Source organism: Anabrus simplex, chromosome 2 (genome assembly GCF_040414725.1).
Source record: "Anabrus simplex isolate iqAnaSimp1 chromosome 2, ASM4041472v1, whole genome shotgun sequence".
Taxonomy (NCBI): domain Eukaryota; kingdom Metazoa; phylum Arthropoda; class Insecta; order Orthoptera; family Tettigoniidae; genus Anabrus; species Anabrus simplex.
Window position 1 is genome coordinate 43,954,467 of NC_090266.1, and position 17,819 is coordinate 43,972,285.

A 17,819-nucleotide genomic window follows, 5' to 3' on the forward strand; every position below is an offset into this window, starting at 1 on the left:
TGCGTTAATCCCCTACCTCAAGGGCCACACACAGAACAGGCCAGTTCATTAGACAGTATTTCTTCATAGAATAAGTATAAATGCTACATGCTCACAGTTTCATTATCTGTTGTCATTCGCCAACTAAGAGGTAAGTACCCATTCCCCACGTTACAAATTTATGATACCATAATCTCATAACATCAAATCCAAATAACATGTTTTCCTCACGTGACTGCTAGCTCCTGAAAAGAAATACGGAATAGCTCGGAGACAGACTGGAGTACAATTTTTTTTTAAAGAGTAAAATGGATAATATGCTAAATTCCGTTATAATAAATCTAGAATTCCGCCAAAAAATCCGCTGTCCGCTAAATGATATATTTCTCCGCTGACAGTCTTCTAATTCCACCAAATTTAGCAGAAAATCCGTTACGTTAGCGACACTGTTTACATAACAGATGCTAAAAATGTGTTAGAAACATAATGAAGGAAAGAATGAAAAACAAAAGAGACATGATGGATATAAAAAACCAATTCAATATATACACAATTCCATCATTAGATGGAGCAATAACACGTTTGAGACATCTTCAGTGAAAACAAAAAGTTAACATTTGTACATAATTGAAGCTAAAAAATGTGTTAAACCTAATGAAGAAAAGCATGAAAACAAATGAGATATGACGGAAACAATAAGTGATCATGGTGAGGTTGTGGACCTCCTTTTTCTTAAAAAAAAAAAAAAGCTATTTGTTCGAGGCGTCGACTCATGTGGATCTTTTGCTCCTACTGGCACCATATTGTATGAACCTGCGTGTAATTGGAATGGCGGCAGTGTGGAATGTTGTGTGTGAGGAGAATAAGATTAAGGACATCACAAACACCCAGTCCCCAGGCCAGCGATTTAATCATTACAATTAAAAAACCCTGACCTGGCCGGGAATCGAACCCAGTGCCACCGGGTGACAGGCGGACGCGTTGCCCCCTACACCGCGGGGCCGGACTTGTGGACCTCTTAGTCTAAAAATTTTCAGTGTGTTATAATTAATAAAACAGAATGAAATCACTGTGTTAAAAAAATGCAGAATGACAGTCCGTCTCTGCAGAGTCACCACCACAAATAGTTAACAGGGGAGCAAAAAACACGCGAATCCAAGTTTGAGAGGAAACACGTGCCAGGCGAAATGCATGCAACACACAATGTAAAACCGCCAATCAAGATCAAATTTTAGAATAGTAGCACTTCGAAAAAGCCTGATCATCTCAATTTCAGTGGTCCCGCTCTCAATGATTGTTTTCAATGTTGGCTACGTGTGTTTGCCTTATTTTTAAATAGTCAGGAGGGCAGCGAAAAAATTGAGAAGCTATGTTAGATGCCTGGTAGACTGTGTGTGGCACATAGCGGAAACCATCAATGAAGTTCTAATTAATTAGGTAGTTGTCCTCTCGAAACGGCCTGACCTTCACAAAGTTAACGGTCCCGTTCTTACAATCGTGTCTATTGTTGGCTCAGCTATGTTTGCGAGGATGAAAAATCACTGAAGACGTCTCAAACGAGTTGATTATTGCTCCATCTAATGATGGAAATGTGTGTATATTGAAATGCTTTTTATTTCTGTCATGTCTTGTCTTTCACTCTTTCCTTCATTATGTTTCTACCATATTTTTAACATCTATTATATAAATTACTTTAACCCCCTCTTTTCACTAATGATGGCTCAAACGAGTTGAAACATGTTTGACTATTATTACTCCATCTAATGATGGAGATGTGTACGTAATGAATAGGAGGACACATTAAATTTCCTTTGTAAAGTGAATACCAACCTCACCTCAATCGAAACTGAAAATGGCTACACAAAACATTTCTCTGATACCGCGAACATTCTGATAAATAGATTCTTCTCAGATGAAAGATGACTCTGAACAACAAGCATCAATTAAAAAGCCCCAGAAATTCCTCCCGATACTGAAGATGATGCAAGATTTTCTCAACAGGAAGTTGAACGTATTATCCTTTTGCAGAATGACAAGAAAGCTCCCGGCTGGGACAGATTGTCTGCTAATATAATCAAAAACGTTCACTACTGCTTTCCTTCCTTATTTGTCATTCTGTTTGTTACAGGTGAACTATGTAATGCGAGTGGAATGTATTTTTTTGAAGACCTTGTTTGAAAAATACGATATGATGTTTTATTTTTATTGACCTAACCTGTACTGTATAATGTTGTAACATAGGCATTTGTAAATAGTAGAATTCTGTCTATAGTTCCTGGAAAGATCCAGAAAGTTACATAACTTTTGTACAGGATGTGTTACTTTGTTGGTATGTGTTCTAGAAAGTGTGTTCTGTCTATTCTGGAAAAATACGACTTTCGCGATCATGCGTATTCTAGAATGTTAGTCAAAGTTCGTGATCGAAAGTAAGGTTGTGATTGGTGAGTCTAGGTGGCGATAGGGAACTCGTGCACGCTGATTGGCTGCCTCCAAGGCCGGAATTTTCTATATATAGTGAGCGAGGCAGTGTTCGAATAAATTCTGTATCCTGAAATCTGTCGGTCTTGGTCTATCTGTCTGCGAGCAGCCTATCTGGATGATGTCCCCCGGTTTCCGGGATGGCACTCTCCTCGGGTAAGCACTCTTGAATTCCTTTCTTGCTAAAATTTTGGTAATGTTCCGATGTGCTTTTCATACAGGAGTCTGCCCTAACCTCGCCTAGATTCACCAAATTAGTTACTTATGATGCCTTAGTTTTTCAGCTGGACTTACCTGTTCGTTTCCGAGGCATTCCCATTTCTTGTTTCACTAAAATATGTAGAGTGTAGTTTGATGATGATGCTTGTTGTTTAAAGGGGCCTAACATCGAAGGTCATCGGCCAGGGTGTAGTTTAATATTTCCCTTGGGGTTTGCCTCTGGTAGTTCTGTATCACTTGAGGTACGCTAGACTTTGGATAACCTGTAAATTGCATTGTACTACTGCATTGGTAACTAGATGTATAGTTGTTTTGAAATTTGAATTTACCCTGCTACGAAATAAGCTATGGATACCACTGAACTTATAGCTCGTAACTTCGAATGTATTTGTAAGATTATTTTGTGAATAATATTTTTCAAATCTAAGGATCACGGGCATTTATTTCGGAATCCGCTATCTAAGCCACGTCCATGCCTTTGGTAGGTTCCCAGCCCTTCCATCTTCCCGTTTTGTCGTTCACTAGTTGGCCCTACTGATTGTTACGTACTTGTTTTGTTGGAGATCCGCGTAATGCTAGCTACTGTTTTTCCGAGTGTATAGTGTTTTCTTATATTGTGTATTGTACTCTTACCTTCCCCTTCTAACTGTGTTTGTGCCTTGTTTGGTGTTACCCCTGTAGTCTGAGGTAGCACTGTTCAACAAATTTCTGGCTCTAAACCATTTTCCACCTTCTTGGAAATTGGCAATTGTTAAAATAATCCCAAAGGAAAGTTCTCTAGTTAATTTTACTTCCAAATAATTTAGACCTATTTGTCTTCTACCTGTGCCTGGAAAAATCTTAGAGAGATGATTCATTGATCGAGTTATGCATCACATTTACTTTTACAATTTTCTAAGTTGCAATCAGTATGGCCTTACTCCTCAGAAATCAACCGAAGATGCTGTTCTTGACATGGTAGAATGGATCCAAGGCATATTTTCTATGAAGAAAGTCGCTGTATTCATTTCTCTGGAAACAAGTGGTGCTTTTGACTGCTTGGTGGCCCAAAATTTTGTCCCAGTTAAAGGATAAACGATGCCCAAAAATTCTCTATGAACTAATTCAGTCTTACTTTTGCAGATGAAGAGTGAATCTTCAGATTGGAACAGCAATCTCCACAAAATATGTTTCCAAAGGCTGTCCGCAAGGATCAACATGTAGCTCTGGTTTCTGGAATATCCTTTATGACGACTTTTTACAGCTGATTCTTTCAACGGGATGTCGAGTCATTGCCTACGCCGATAATGCTCTTCTAATTGAAGCAGAAGAGATCTCACTGTTCGAACAAATTCTGCCTTGTGTAGTGTTTTTAATTGGGGTGAAACTAACAAACTGCAATTTAATGCAACGAAGACCAAACTGATGTTTCTCACGAGAAGAAACCAATAATTATTATGAATGGACATCAGATAAAAATTTAGGATCAATTACCATTTTTTGGCATTACCCTGGATAAACATCTCATTCAAACTCACTTCACCAACTTAAAAAAAATTAAAGCCAGTAAATTTATACAGGGACTAACTTACTAACTTACATGCAGACCTCATGGAGACTGAATTCAGAAGCACTTAAAATAATTGATTATATGCATTTGTGCCACTGATTCTATACTGTGCCTCTTCTTTCCAAAACATACTGGGAAAGAAATGGGCCCGGAATAAATTATTGCAAATTCAAAGAGGCTTTGCGGTCCAGATCTCCCAAGCTTACTGGACAACTTCAACCGATGCAGCACTTATTATTCCTGGAATTGAGCTGCTCTTTTTGACTGTAATTGGACTAAGAAATTGACGTTACTTAAGAAAAAAGGCCATCACCTCAGCCTATCATCAATACTGTTATAGAACAACAATGCCACTTCTTACAGTCTGGTCATCCAAGATTGTTCAAGAAGACTCTCCGCAACAAATGCAGACACACTCATGACTGCATCATTTATACTGATGGCTCTCATACATAAAGCAACGATGGTAGGACCTTGTTGGGTGTGCTGTAGTCTAAGAAAAAGAAAGTGAAGTTTTTACAGCCCAGTATAAACTATCCTCCTGCTGTTCGGTCTTTTAGGCAGAGCTACTAGCCATTAAATGTGCAATACAGTGGTGTCATGACAACAATTCATCTAGCTTCCCAATAGGTGTCTTTTCTCTTTCTTTGCGAGTCTGGCAGTTTTAGCACAAGCTACTCTGATATCCCATGTTGCTAAGATAATGGAGAGGATATTGGAAAGTAGGATAAGGTTGAGGGTTGAAAATCAGATACAGAAAAATCAGTTTGGTTTCAGAAATGGGAGTATGGGAAAGATATGGTGATTACATTCATTGACATTGTAAAGGCAAATGACAGTGTCCCCAGGACTAAAGTTTGGGACAGTCTGGTGCAAAAAGGAATTGGACAGGGATGATCATGGCACTGTACAAGGAATGTTGTAGTTGCATGCAAATACAAGTTGGCAGGACAAGATGGTTCAAAATAACAAGTGGGCTGAGACAGGGAAGTGTTCTATCACCAACCTGTTTACAATAGTAATGGATGACATCATGAGAACAGCAAAAGCAACATATGGAGGAAGAGAAATGAACATCATGTTATTTGCAGATGATATTGTGATTTGGGGAGAGAAGGAAGGACACAAAAGCTCAAGAACAGTTGGATGTGGTGAATGGGAAGATTGAAGGATGTGGATTGAAAATAAGTGTAGAAAAGAGTAAAACACTTGTTATGACTTGAGGGGAGAAAGAAGGGAAAGGTCAGATTAGACTTAACGACAAGTCCCTGGAAGTAGTGAAGACGTTCAAATACCTGGGGAGTGAATTAATGGAGAATGCTCGACTGGATGCTGAGATTAATAACACGATACAAGCTGGAAACTGTTTCTAACATAGTGTATGAAACATGTTATGGGACAAAGATGTGCCAATGGAAACAAAGTAAACTATGTACAAGACGTATTACGTACCCATAACAACTTACGGAGCAGAAACTTGGACAATGACGAAGAAGGATGAGGGTTGAATACAGGCAGCCAAAATGAAGTTCTTGAGGAGTAAGATACAGAACAGAAGAGACAAAATAAGGAATGATAAAATCCGGGAAGAAATTGGAGTGGAAAAAATGAATGATAGAATAGGGAAGAGTTGACTAAGATGGTTTGGGCACAAGGAAGGAAAGGCCGTGGACAACCATGATTGAAACGGAAGGACACAATCCTACGCAGTATTATAGAAAGAAACCTGGATTGGGACACAGTGTTGGAGGAGGAGAGGTGGAAAGACCGAAGAAAGTGGAAAGGAACCATATTTCCCCTACTCGGCTACAGCTAGATAAAGGGAAATGATGATGATGGATAATATGTATCTTTTACCACAAATGTGTGGAAAAACTACCACACAAACTAATTAAAGATATCTTCAAAAATAACCAATTATTACTAAACGTAATTGCATTACTAATAATGGAGGTAAGGAAATCCTCAGTAGTTACTGTAAGCAGAAAACCTTGCAATAGAATTATGGGTGCCAAGAAATTGAAAAAATAAAATAAAAATGGCTCCAATGGACACAGATAAGGAAAGAGACCAGTCATTGGCATTTTAGCTTTTGTCCCAGGTCAGGATGCACCGAGACCACCACTTTCCATATATGCAAAGGTATGAATTAACCCAAGGTCGATTACTGCTCATACAACTGTGGACAACTAATCAGGCTTTCTATAACTTCATTTTTTTAATATATATATATATATATATAGTACATACAGGAAATGTTACATAATTCATTTTACTTTGTACAATACACAGTTATTCACAGAATACATTTTTACTCTGGAAAATACCTATGATACTTGCAATATCAAAACTTTCAAAATCAATACCACTCTTGATTGGATTTTTAATACATGTAACCCTAAACATGGAGTCAAAATATTTTTATATCAAGTTCACAGCCAAATTTCAAGCATATAGAATTATTCATGCCTGTCACAAACAAACAAAATCTCTAAAAAAGTAATCATCAGCATCATTATCATCAATAACAAAAACACCAACAAAAACAACACACATAGCACCATACCGCTTATTGCTGCTTTCACACTGAAGAGGAAGCTTCTACGCAACACATTTGAAAATACCTGCATGAAACTCTCTACAAAACAAATTAATACACAGAAGTTACCCTCATTCATCCCAGTTACTGAATTTTAAGAAACTGCATTCATTCTAAATGGCACAGAGCCTAGAACTGCTCAACACCTTTGGGACTCGAACCTGAGGTACTCTCATTTCTAGGCAATTTTACTGCTGTTGATTCATTAAAGGCACTACATATTTGGTTATCAGCCATGTGTACTCCGTATGCTGTACTGTCAACTATGCAAAGGTTATCAGTGCTGAAGTACTTGTACATTTCAATGTACAAATTAAAGAATTCTAGTTTGAGTTTACCATCTTCTTGATTATTCAACTTAAAAGAGTATTAAAAAGCTCACAAGAAACTATTCTAGACAACTAACATTAACACGATGAGTGCCAGACCGAAATTCATAGACTGCCGTCTAGTGTCGTGAGCTAATAACATTAAGTTACTTCAGGCTGCCAAAACGTTTACAGGCGTAACCAAGCAAATGATCACTAAAATGAGAATATATTTATGATATATTAGGTTTATTAGGTAAAATACTGCAACCCCGTATGGGGTCGTATTGGTCATTACGAACTGTACACGTACATGCACCCCCATATGGGATCACACTTATACTGTAGTTACTGTCCCGATGCTCGGTCATACTTACCTTTTCCTTTGCAGGGACACGTTATATGCTGTAGATTATGAGAGATGTGTTAGCTTGTTCAATCTGGAGCCGTAAAAAATTACGACCTCCGATTTTAGGCCAGGAAATGTTTGTAAATGATGATCTTCCGATTTTAGGTTAGGAAATTTTTATATAAAATTTAACTATGTTAAATATAGTAGTGACATTCATGTGAATTTGGTAAATTAGGATGTAAGAGTACAATATAAAAAGAATTAGTAGTTATGGAATACTGAATAAGTATATCATGTTTGTAAAACTTTTAATTTGGGTAAGAGAACCTAGTTGCGATGATTGTGCAACATGGGAAACCAGTGACTATATCCTTGAAGACTGTCATAAGTGTTGCAACAGCTGACTTGGAAACCCGGAGTACAGTGGAGAAGTGTATGCTGAAGATTGTAATTGATCAATGTGGATGAACGTGAGAGATCGCTATTTGCTCTGTACTGGGTTCAAAATCACTGTAATTATATATTTCATCTACATCATCATTGTCTGACTTGTTCGATATATCGCCCAGACTATCTGCACAAAGTTTTTACTTCTTGATTTATTCATAGCGACTTAAAAAGGAAAGGAAACTCACAGCACTGCACACTTACATAAACAATCCGTGCGCGAGATAGACAATGAATTTGTCACCCTACAAAGCACTCTTGACGTACCCATATGGGGTCACGCCAAAACAGGAATTGATGAATGGAAAGTGGACTATGCACGTACTAAAATAGATGGCAGGAAGAGACTTTATACAGCTTCGAAACACATACTTACTGCGTACCTAAATGGGTTCGCACAGTTCTCGATTTAGAACGAACGTACGACCCTATATGGGGACGCGAGGTTAAAAAAACTTGACTACTCTCATGTACCCAAATGGGGTCGCTTGGCACTCAACGTGTTAAATCTTGATTGTATGAGTGAATTCAGAATGTTGCTGAAAGAATAAGCTGAATTCTGACATGAATATAAGCGAAAGTGTGACCTACTCCATTAGCAATGTAGTTATATAACACTGAAGCATTTACTGGGTTGCAAAATGTAAACCATAAAGGCTTTCCATTTGTAATTGGCAGAATACCAAGAAACTGAGTCATTAGGTCAAGCCCTAAAGGTTCCATTTCAGTGAAATTCAGTTTGGAGAATTCAAATCCTTGACGAGCCATTTTCAACAACACCATTTATATATTTTATCTCATAAAATTCTGAAATTCCGAATAAACATAAGTCAATTTTTGAACCCCCCCTTCTGCACCACAACATTATCTACCAGGCTACTTATCATTTAGTAGCCAGCTTCATTTTTAAGTCAAGTCTTACTCTTACACCAACCAAAAAATGAGTACGGCATACAATAATATGGTATTTATTTAACAGAAGGCAATACTATCACCAATGATGTGATAATTTCTTCATTAGTAGGAGAAATTTATTTCATGAACAGATATCTCACATCATCATTACCTGTATGTTAGCTAGCTATCACATACACACTCTTCTAGATCATTAAGGCAAAAAGATTGTCAGGTCATTTTCTGAACTTCGATCAAGGGCGTATGTTAGCTCATGAAACTTTCTGTAAAATCAGAAGTTCTACCTGGGTATAAATTCATGATAATACTGAATTTTGATCACAGTTTTTTTTAATTTATGGAAAGGCATTTGTTTTCTGATGGTTCCTGTTATGAACTTGCTTTACAACTAAACCCTAATTTGTTGAGGATTTTTCCATCACCACAGCACAACACTGATCTGGAAGTGAATTGGTCAACTCAGAAATTTAAATACTTATTTTACAACATAAAATTTAAAACAGCTGTCTTCTTGAACACAAATTGAAATAACATGTACAATAACTAAGAAACATGTTTGACATTCATTTTTAAACAGTAATAGGCGGCTCCCGTTAGGACTTTTTTAGCTTTTCACTAAGACATTCTTTCAATTCCATCGGATTTCAATCAATATTACACAAGACAAATTTACAAAAATAAGTAACCATACATGTTTAGCTGTAAATTACGTTAGTCACCTTCGTATATGGAGAGAATGATGACCAAAAGAAAATAAGACAATTTTGCTTGAATCTTCCCTAGTCTATCAAAAGATCACAATGTGCATCTTTAATTTGCTTTTCTTCATGCAAGTACTATACAGAATTACACATGTCCATTTGAACTTTTTCACATCCTAATCTACGGAAGAACTTCCACGCAACAAGATTCAAAAATAGTGATAAATCAAAATCTGTGATCCATTAGGGAAACAAAGTCACACAGGTAATCTCCTGCTCTATCGATAGAGATGCTAACTAACTTCGCTGACACATGGTCACCGATGATTTGCAGGCCTCCACAAGATTCATACCTTGGACCTTTCCATCATGGCTTGTATTGCTGCACGAGGTCTGAGAAATTGAATCCATTGAGGTCCAAGTTGCCATCATCCATAAGATCCATGTTGCCTACGAGATCTGAGTAGTCCATATCTACAGCGCCAGGAACACCTTGGTAGCTGCAGATAGAGAGACGGACACTGTCACTTCTCGGGGCACACTATGATGTATTCAACACAGCGAGAACAAGGTCTTCAAAATGTTTGTGAAGATTTTCAAGGAATCATGAAATAAAACAGTTTTGGTTTACCACAAGATATTACTTTTATTCCCCTTCCCATTATATTTAATGGCATCAGAAAAGGATTAACAGTAAAAAAGTAGTTTGAGAACTGCAAGAAATTTTGATAAAATTGTGCATAACCTTGTTTGCTGTGTTGTTACACCTTTAGTCAACAGAAGGAATGAAGCAGCTGTATGCTAGCCAAGGATAGAAAGCTCATTATTCCAAGTCACTTGCAAGAAAATAAGCAAACAATGAAAAGTGCACTGCTTCCAAAACTGAGCCAATCATTCCTCTTGTTGACTCCCGGTGCTTGTGACTTTGATGTGTCTTTGTCTCTCTATCCTCGAGCATAGTGCTGCCTACATTCCACAAATACAATTACTTGACATCTTCAGAAATAAATGAGGCAGATTAAATATTTGGGAGAACCAGCAAGGATGGGAAAGGTAACCTTGGTAAACAATTGCCACAACAGAACAATGATTAATAATAAATAAAGGACTTCTGATTTTGGATTTAACAATCTGTCCAGGATGGTGAAGTAATCATCACATAGGATAATAAAAACTAAGAAGAGCATTGAGAGAGTATAATATTTATTCACACTTTACAATTAACAATGATATTTTGGAATGTATGCTGAAGCCAACGAAAAGACAATAAGAGATCACAAGTTTAGAGAGCTCTAGCACTATGCTACCATCATCATCCTACTAAAACTAGTCTCTGCCAGCATGACCAGAAAAGGGCAGTTTGCATATTACTGTAGGCTTACCTACACCTAATTACCTGCTCATCTTTGTCAATTATCAAACATGTAACGTGGAAAATACCCATGAACAGATTCCATTGTGCACTTTTGAGTGGGACAAAGAGCTTGGTACATGTTGTACAAAATAAAAATGTAGTTGATCACAATCATCCTCTCATAAATATGAAATTAAACCTAACACCTCTCTAAGGTACATTAGAAGACAAATGCTGTCTGCTCTAGCTTAGCAATGCCAAGACATTCTATTATAACAGTGGTAAGTAAAATAAGGGTTAAAATTAAATACTGGTGAGCTGTTTCCACAAATTGGAGAAGTCTGACAAATATAACAAAAATCTGATACTGTGCAGACATATCAAAATTATAAATTAAAAAATTAACCTACTCTTATTCAGAATGAGGGATGAAGTTAAATTCTTGTTTTATGCTAACCCAGTCATAATATTTAGCGTGCGTGGTAGGCTGCCTTAGTTTTCAGTTATGCATCCAAAGGTTCTGAGGGAACTTCCCGTGATCCTTAATCGTTCGAGAAAAGGTTTCATTATTTGAATCTAGAGAAATAAAAGCTTTATTAAAATACATATATATTTGTGCTAAACAAAGACGGTGGAAAATATTTGTTTTGAAATGATTCCCCGCCCTCACTATTCAGAGTTGCACAATCTCGTCCTCTTGTTCTACGCTTTACACTGTCTCTGTAGCAGCAAAAGCCAACCATTTGTCTGCATGTATATTTTGAGTAAAAATGACATAACATGAGGTGTCTTTATTTATTCTTGCTTGTGTCCTGTGATATTACCGGTAATATTATGAGCAATTATCCAACTGACAGAATGGCTTAAAATACTTTTTAGATTTGCGTCCTTCAGAAATGACTGCAGTTATGATTTTATAATTTTAACCTGGAGATAATCCATTTGCATAAACAAGTGTACTTAGACAAAAGCATCCACTATTTTTAAGAGTGTCCAACTTGGAGATTATTAGGCAAATTCCATACTGTGCAAAATATGACCTATTGCAAAGTATTACACAATAAATAAATCCCAAAGTTTTAACTGAAAATTTTCTAATGCATGTTTTTCAGCTAGGAAAAAATTACTTTATAAATACACCGTGCACAAGAAATATCAACCAGATCAGCCTGAACGCATAATATAAGCAATTGTTATTGCATAAGACCAATTTCATGTTTTTTGCCTGTATTGAACTTACAAATGTTAGTTACAATTTCGTTATTATATCCACCTATTCAACATATCTCAAGTTTAACTTTTCTAATTCATTAACCTTCATATGAACATTTTATACTTTGAAAAATTAACTGAACACTAGAAGTGTTAGAAAGAAGTTTTTAGCCAAATCTTACAATTTTAATTGACATATTACTAAGACTTGGATATCAACTTCCAGTGAATAACATATAGTCTATTAATGACCCATTTTGATAGTTACTCCTTCATGTTTACTTTTTATATAATAATGAATTATTGTATAATAATTATTCGGTGAAGACTACAAGTTATGACGCATGTAACAGATTACAAACCTCCAATGTTCCAATTTTTAATAGTGGTGTAATTCTCATTTACAAGAATATATTTCAGGTTTGATCTTTTAATTCATTGATCTTTATATGAACTTTCATACTTTGATAAATAACTTAACACAAGCAGAGTTAAAAAAAAACAACGGAATTTTCATGCCAAATCATATAATTTAATTGGCACATTACTATGACCTGGACATCAATTTCATGGGATTAATGTGTAGTCTATTATAGATCCATTTTAATTGTTACTTCTTCACATTTACTTTTTATATAATAAGGATATTTTATTGTATAATAACATTTTAATGAACAAATAATTGTAAATAAGGTTTAACATAAGGACTCAACCTTAAGATAATTGTAAAAAATGGCTGAAGATGCTTGACATAACGAGCGAAACATGTCTCATTTAATGTTTGTATTGTGGTAAATGTCCTTTAGAGGCAATAAACATTTCATGTATTGAATAGGTGAATATAATAACAAGAAATTGTAACTAATATTAGTATAAGCAATGTGTTGAATCACAACAATCAGATTGCTAATGTTTCCAATTAAAGAAGGAATTATCGTTGCAATTAATATGTCCGAGCGACTTAAATAAGGTTAAAAAATGAGTAACAGAAAAAACACACACATGCTGTTCATCTGAAGATATACATATTTATTTATAATTTCAATTGTAATTCAAACTTATTAACACAAGGAAGGCAATATTTAATAAAATTCTGTGGTTAGCCTTTAGCACTGTATTGACAAAATGTAGAGAGGTTGAGTGTACAGAGGGATAGTCAAATGAAAAAATTAGAAATAAAGGGAAAATCCAATTGTATGAAGAAAAAAAAAAAAAATGTGTGTGTGTGTGTGTGTGTGTGTGTGTGTGTGTTGTGTGGAGGGAGCAATATTTCCTCCCTGACTCTTCATTAGCATACATGTCCAAGAATACTACTACTCTTAACTGTTTCTGTTCAGTTATCCAATAAACAGTCCAAGGTGGAGGAGGAGGAGGAGGAGGAGGAGGAGGAAGAGGAAGATAATGAGTAACTTGATAAACAGGATAGTCTGTAAAATTTAAGCCATATGAAAACTGAAGACTATTTTATGCCGTGAAAGCACGAATTAAATCAAGATATAACTTATTTTAGAACGGTACTAATACTTTCTTTGGAAATAATAAATACAAAGGAAAATATATTTTCTCAGGAGCCTTATACTGTTCACTTCTAGTGAGATGTTAAGTGTAGATTCTGAGGTCAGCAAGTTTTATTATAAACAGATACGTAGTCACCTTTTGGAAAAAGTACTTTACACTTAATTCCTGTACATATACAGTATCACTCAAAAGAAACAGACAGCGTAGTTCTTTTCAACTAGAAAAATCCCATAATTGTGATGATATTGGAAAATCTGAAAAATCTACAATAGAAGATAAGTTCACCTAAATTACAATAAAGATTCTGCAGTTATGGAGTGTGCTCATGGGTACCATTAACATGCCACCACTGGAATTGCCATCTTTGTCACTAGAGTATCATCAATTTGAAAGGTACAAACTTCTAACCACAGTAATACGTTGAACTGCCCTTATATGCTAGTAGCTGCAACAGGTTTTTATAGATACTTCAAAGTCTTTTGGTAACAGATTTATATAAATATATAACAATATAAATTCTCTTTTCTCCATACATACCACTACGACTGGTATGACTACAGCTCTGAAAGTGCCACACTATAACAACTTACTTTTCAAGGAAGTTCTCAAAAGTGATTTAGGGCAAGTACAATGCATGTTTCATTTACTAGTCAAGCTCTGAACCACTCTATTTGAAAATATGTTCCAAATCCTTTAGTGATAAACTGTTTTGAAAATATATAAACTTTCAATAAGTATCTAAAACTGATTTTCATATGAAACAGGTATTAATATGAAAATGGATATGGTTGATGAATATTTCATCATATTGTCAATTCACTACTGAGTGGCTTCAGCCCTACATTATTGCCCAGATGAGCAAAACTTGGATGGACTTTTAACAATTGCACAAGACATGGCTGTAATGGATACACACAAGAAGATTTATGTACAAAGATTCTCACCACAGATGCATTTAAAAATTATATAAAAAACAAGCATAATTTTTTTATAACATAAAAATATAATTATTATAGCTATAGCAGAGTTAAAACAGAAATAGGAAGTTAAGCACCAGTCATTAATGAGTGTTCCATCATTCATACCTGGATACATATACAGGGATTCATTATATGACCCTGCCAACAGATGTCAACAAAATTACATTCCATCTTACTTTGCAGCATCCCTCCACCAACTAGCTTACAGTAAAAAGAGAGGTATGTGTAGTGAGCTTGTTTAATATTTGGATGATAATGAACTGCATTAAAATAGAACATTAAATTTATGAAGTCTACATTTATAATTACATTTCATAAAGCAACAGAATTTCGACAACAAACTATATGCACTTTACATTAAACCAATCACAAGAATTACTGAAACATGCAAAATACTTCATGAATATAAGCTTGCAATACAGCTGAATATTGCACAGCATTTTACTGCTGAAATTTAATCACTAAGTACACAATATATTTTGCTCCCACTCTTACCCTGTTTTGCTGATTTTTTCAAGTTAAAACACTTGTATTTAAAAAAAAAGGTAAAAAAAAGGGAGAGAGAAACTACTAATGTCTACAAAAATATCTGAACATGAAATTAATGTTAAAACTGGAGCTATCTAGCCTAAGAATGAACATTTTTACTATATACACAAGAAATTATTATTAATACTTGTGGACCAGGGATTTAAAATCGCCACTGTGTGTGTTTTCACGTGCGAGCGCATTGGTGGGCATATATGGCATCGCTGAAGTAGTCAAAAAGTCATTATTTCATATGAGGAAAAAAATATTATTTTAAAATGCTTAGTTAGCAATGATACTGATTATTAAAAAAAGGCAACTAATTTTAGAAGAAGAGAATTTGGACTAGAATACAGAGTGCGTAGCAGCCATTCAAAACCAAGCATCCACCTTATGAAGATTTTAAAACCTAGGGAATGGATCTCACCTGCCATCTGAAGATCTTTTATGCAGCATAATTCTTCTAAAAAAGGATTTCTGAACCTGCATCGTTAGTATTTAAATTTGGACAGCAAGTTGACTATATACCATCGTGAACTGTGGTACAGCCACTGATTTAAGATAGTCGTGGGCTATTCCAATAAAGTAAGCACATTTTTCACATGCAAATGTAACAATCTGTACTAGTGAAATCTTAGTTACATGGCAGTAATAAAATTTAAAAAAAAAAGTTAACAGGCAATACAGTCAGACTAGAAAGGTAATATAAAAATGAGGACCACTTTACCAAAACAAAGACATTTAAAGCATGCATATTGAAGAGCATATTCAAAAGAGAGAGAGAGAGAGAGAGAGAGAGAGAGAGAGAGAGAGAGAAAATCAGGATTTGTTTTGTGGCATATCCCGACAGGTTACAACACATCATTGATGACACAAATTTGAAGAATATTTAACACATTACAGTGCTCAATTATGTAATTTCTGAACTCAAAGCCCTGACCTTGAACAGGGTTTAGGGTTCAAATTTTTCTAAAAATTCTTTTTCAGGAAGCTTTGATCTGAATTGAGCTTTTGTCCTCATAGATATGCTAAAAAATTGTCTCACAGTCGGCATTGTTGCATGGAAATGATAAAATAAACAGCATTATGTTAGAGATTGTCATATTTAAGAACACCGCCAGCTGATTACATCTGTCTTGCCAGTGTCCACTGAACATTGATTCTCTCCAGCTACTTAAATAAGAAGGAAAAACCTGGGATTTTCAAAAAATACAGGAATACTAAAGCTGTTCTCAAAATTGGGAGATAAGTCTCTGCGATCAGTAGAGAGGAAGTCTCCCGTTTATATTGGGGAAGTTGGCACGTCTCGAAGAGCAAGGTAGGGGACAAAATTAAAATAAGTAATGCCTATTCTCTAACAGGGTGTTGAAAATAAAGGATCATATAATTGGTGAAGCAGTAGTATTAAATAAGATTTTTTTTGAAAAAGGCCAGTAAACATGGATGCTGAATTCTGTACTTTCCCTAATAAAATGGCGTCCATCAAGTTTGCTGGGATTTGTGCCAACATTCACATACTTTTTCAGCTCACCATATTTTTCTTACCAACTGTGCAGTACTATATTAGAAAGCATCAGTCTTACACAAGGCATTTGCTACTTGTCAGCAGGGTTGAAGATACCTCTATAACCAGCGAGTAGTATAAACATAATTTTATTCAGGGCAAACAATTTAACAGAAGTCTAATTTTGTATGAAACACAGAGTACATTAGATATGAACTTTCTGGTAGGTGACAGACTCATACAGCCCAACAGTCTCTTGAACACCTAAACAGGTGTGGGTCACCACCATTACTTGTCAAACAATTTAGCTGCCTTACTGGAGAATGTGTCCTCTTTTTCAAAGGTAAATGATGTAATTTATAGATAATATGACATCCAGTTGTGGTCAGCCCAACTGTGACATCATTACCTTTGAATTTTTAACTACAGAGACTTTGTATTGTTGCAGAAAATGGAACACAGGTATCATTATAAATCACATCGACCTTCGATGATGTACAACCATGGCAGGAGTGTATATTCAAGGTGTATCATCACTCAACCTGAGAGCATAAGGCTTCGGCCACAGTGCAGGCGGCGAGCGAAGCGTTGCCGCTATCGAAAAGTTGAAGAGTGGGGAGGAGAGAGCGCCTGTGTGGACATCTAGTGAGAGTCAGTAAGCGGCGCGGCATCTCCCCTGAACGAGGTGATTAGATAATGGCAGTTTCAAAGGTTTCTCGTTTGTCTCTGCTTGTAGAATATTTTTTTATCTAAACTGAAGAATTCGACGCAGGACTACGAGAGAATTTTGTAATCATCCAGTAAATAAATAACGTGAAATGCATGGGGAGTTTCACAATTTATATGGAGAAGTGAATTGATTTCCTGGTAAGATTTTTCAACTATACTTTTATGTCCATTCAAACTTTTGACTTTTTTCTGAAACTTAAGGCGCGACTGGAGAAGCAAGTCACCAACTTCCAGAGACCCATTAAAGTCAGATGTAATGACGAACACAAGTTTTCATATCGCCAATATATTATAAAGGACAATAATATTAATTAAACAATAATAATAGGGCGTAGAATAATAATAATAATAATAATAATAATAATAATAATAATAATAATAAGACGCATTAAAGACAATAATGTTTATGTCCATAACCGTGATTGATTTTTAACTCTATTTATCTGG

At 35.6% G+C, this 17,819-nt stretch overlaps 1 protein-coding gene across 2 annotated transcripts in view; it reads right to left on the reverse strand.

The window, feature by feature from the left end:
- Nucleotides 1–6,424: 6,424 nt before the first annotated feature.
- Nucleotides 6,425–17,819, reverse strand: part of Stat92E (Signal transducer and transcription activator Stat92E) — a 522,273-nt gene continuing 510,878 nt past the window's right edge. For both annotated transcript variants that reach the window (XM_067140262.2, XM_067140261.2), the window contains exon 17: nt 6,425–10,047. In XM_067140262.2, the coding sequence (XP_066996363.1) occupies nt 9,915–10,047 (133 nt within the window). In that variant the 3' untranslated portion in view covers nt 6,425–9,914. The remainder of the gene's footprint in view (nt 10,048–17,819) is intronic.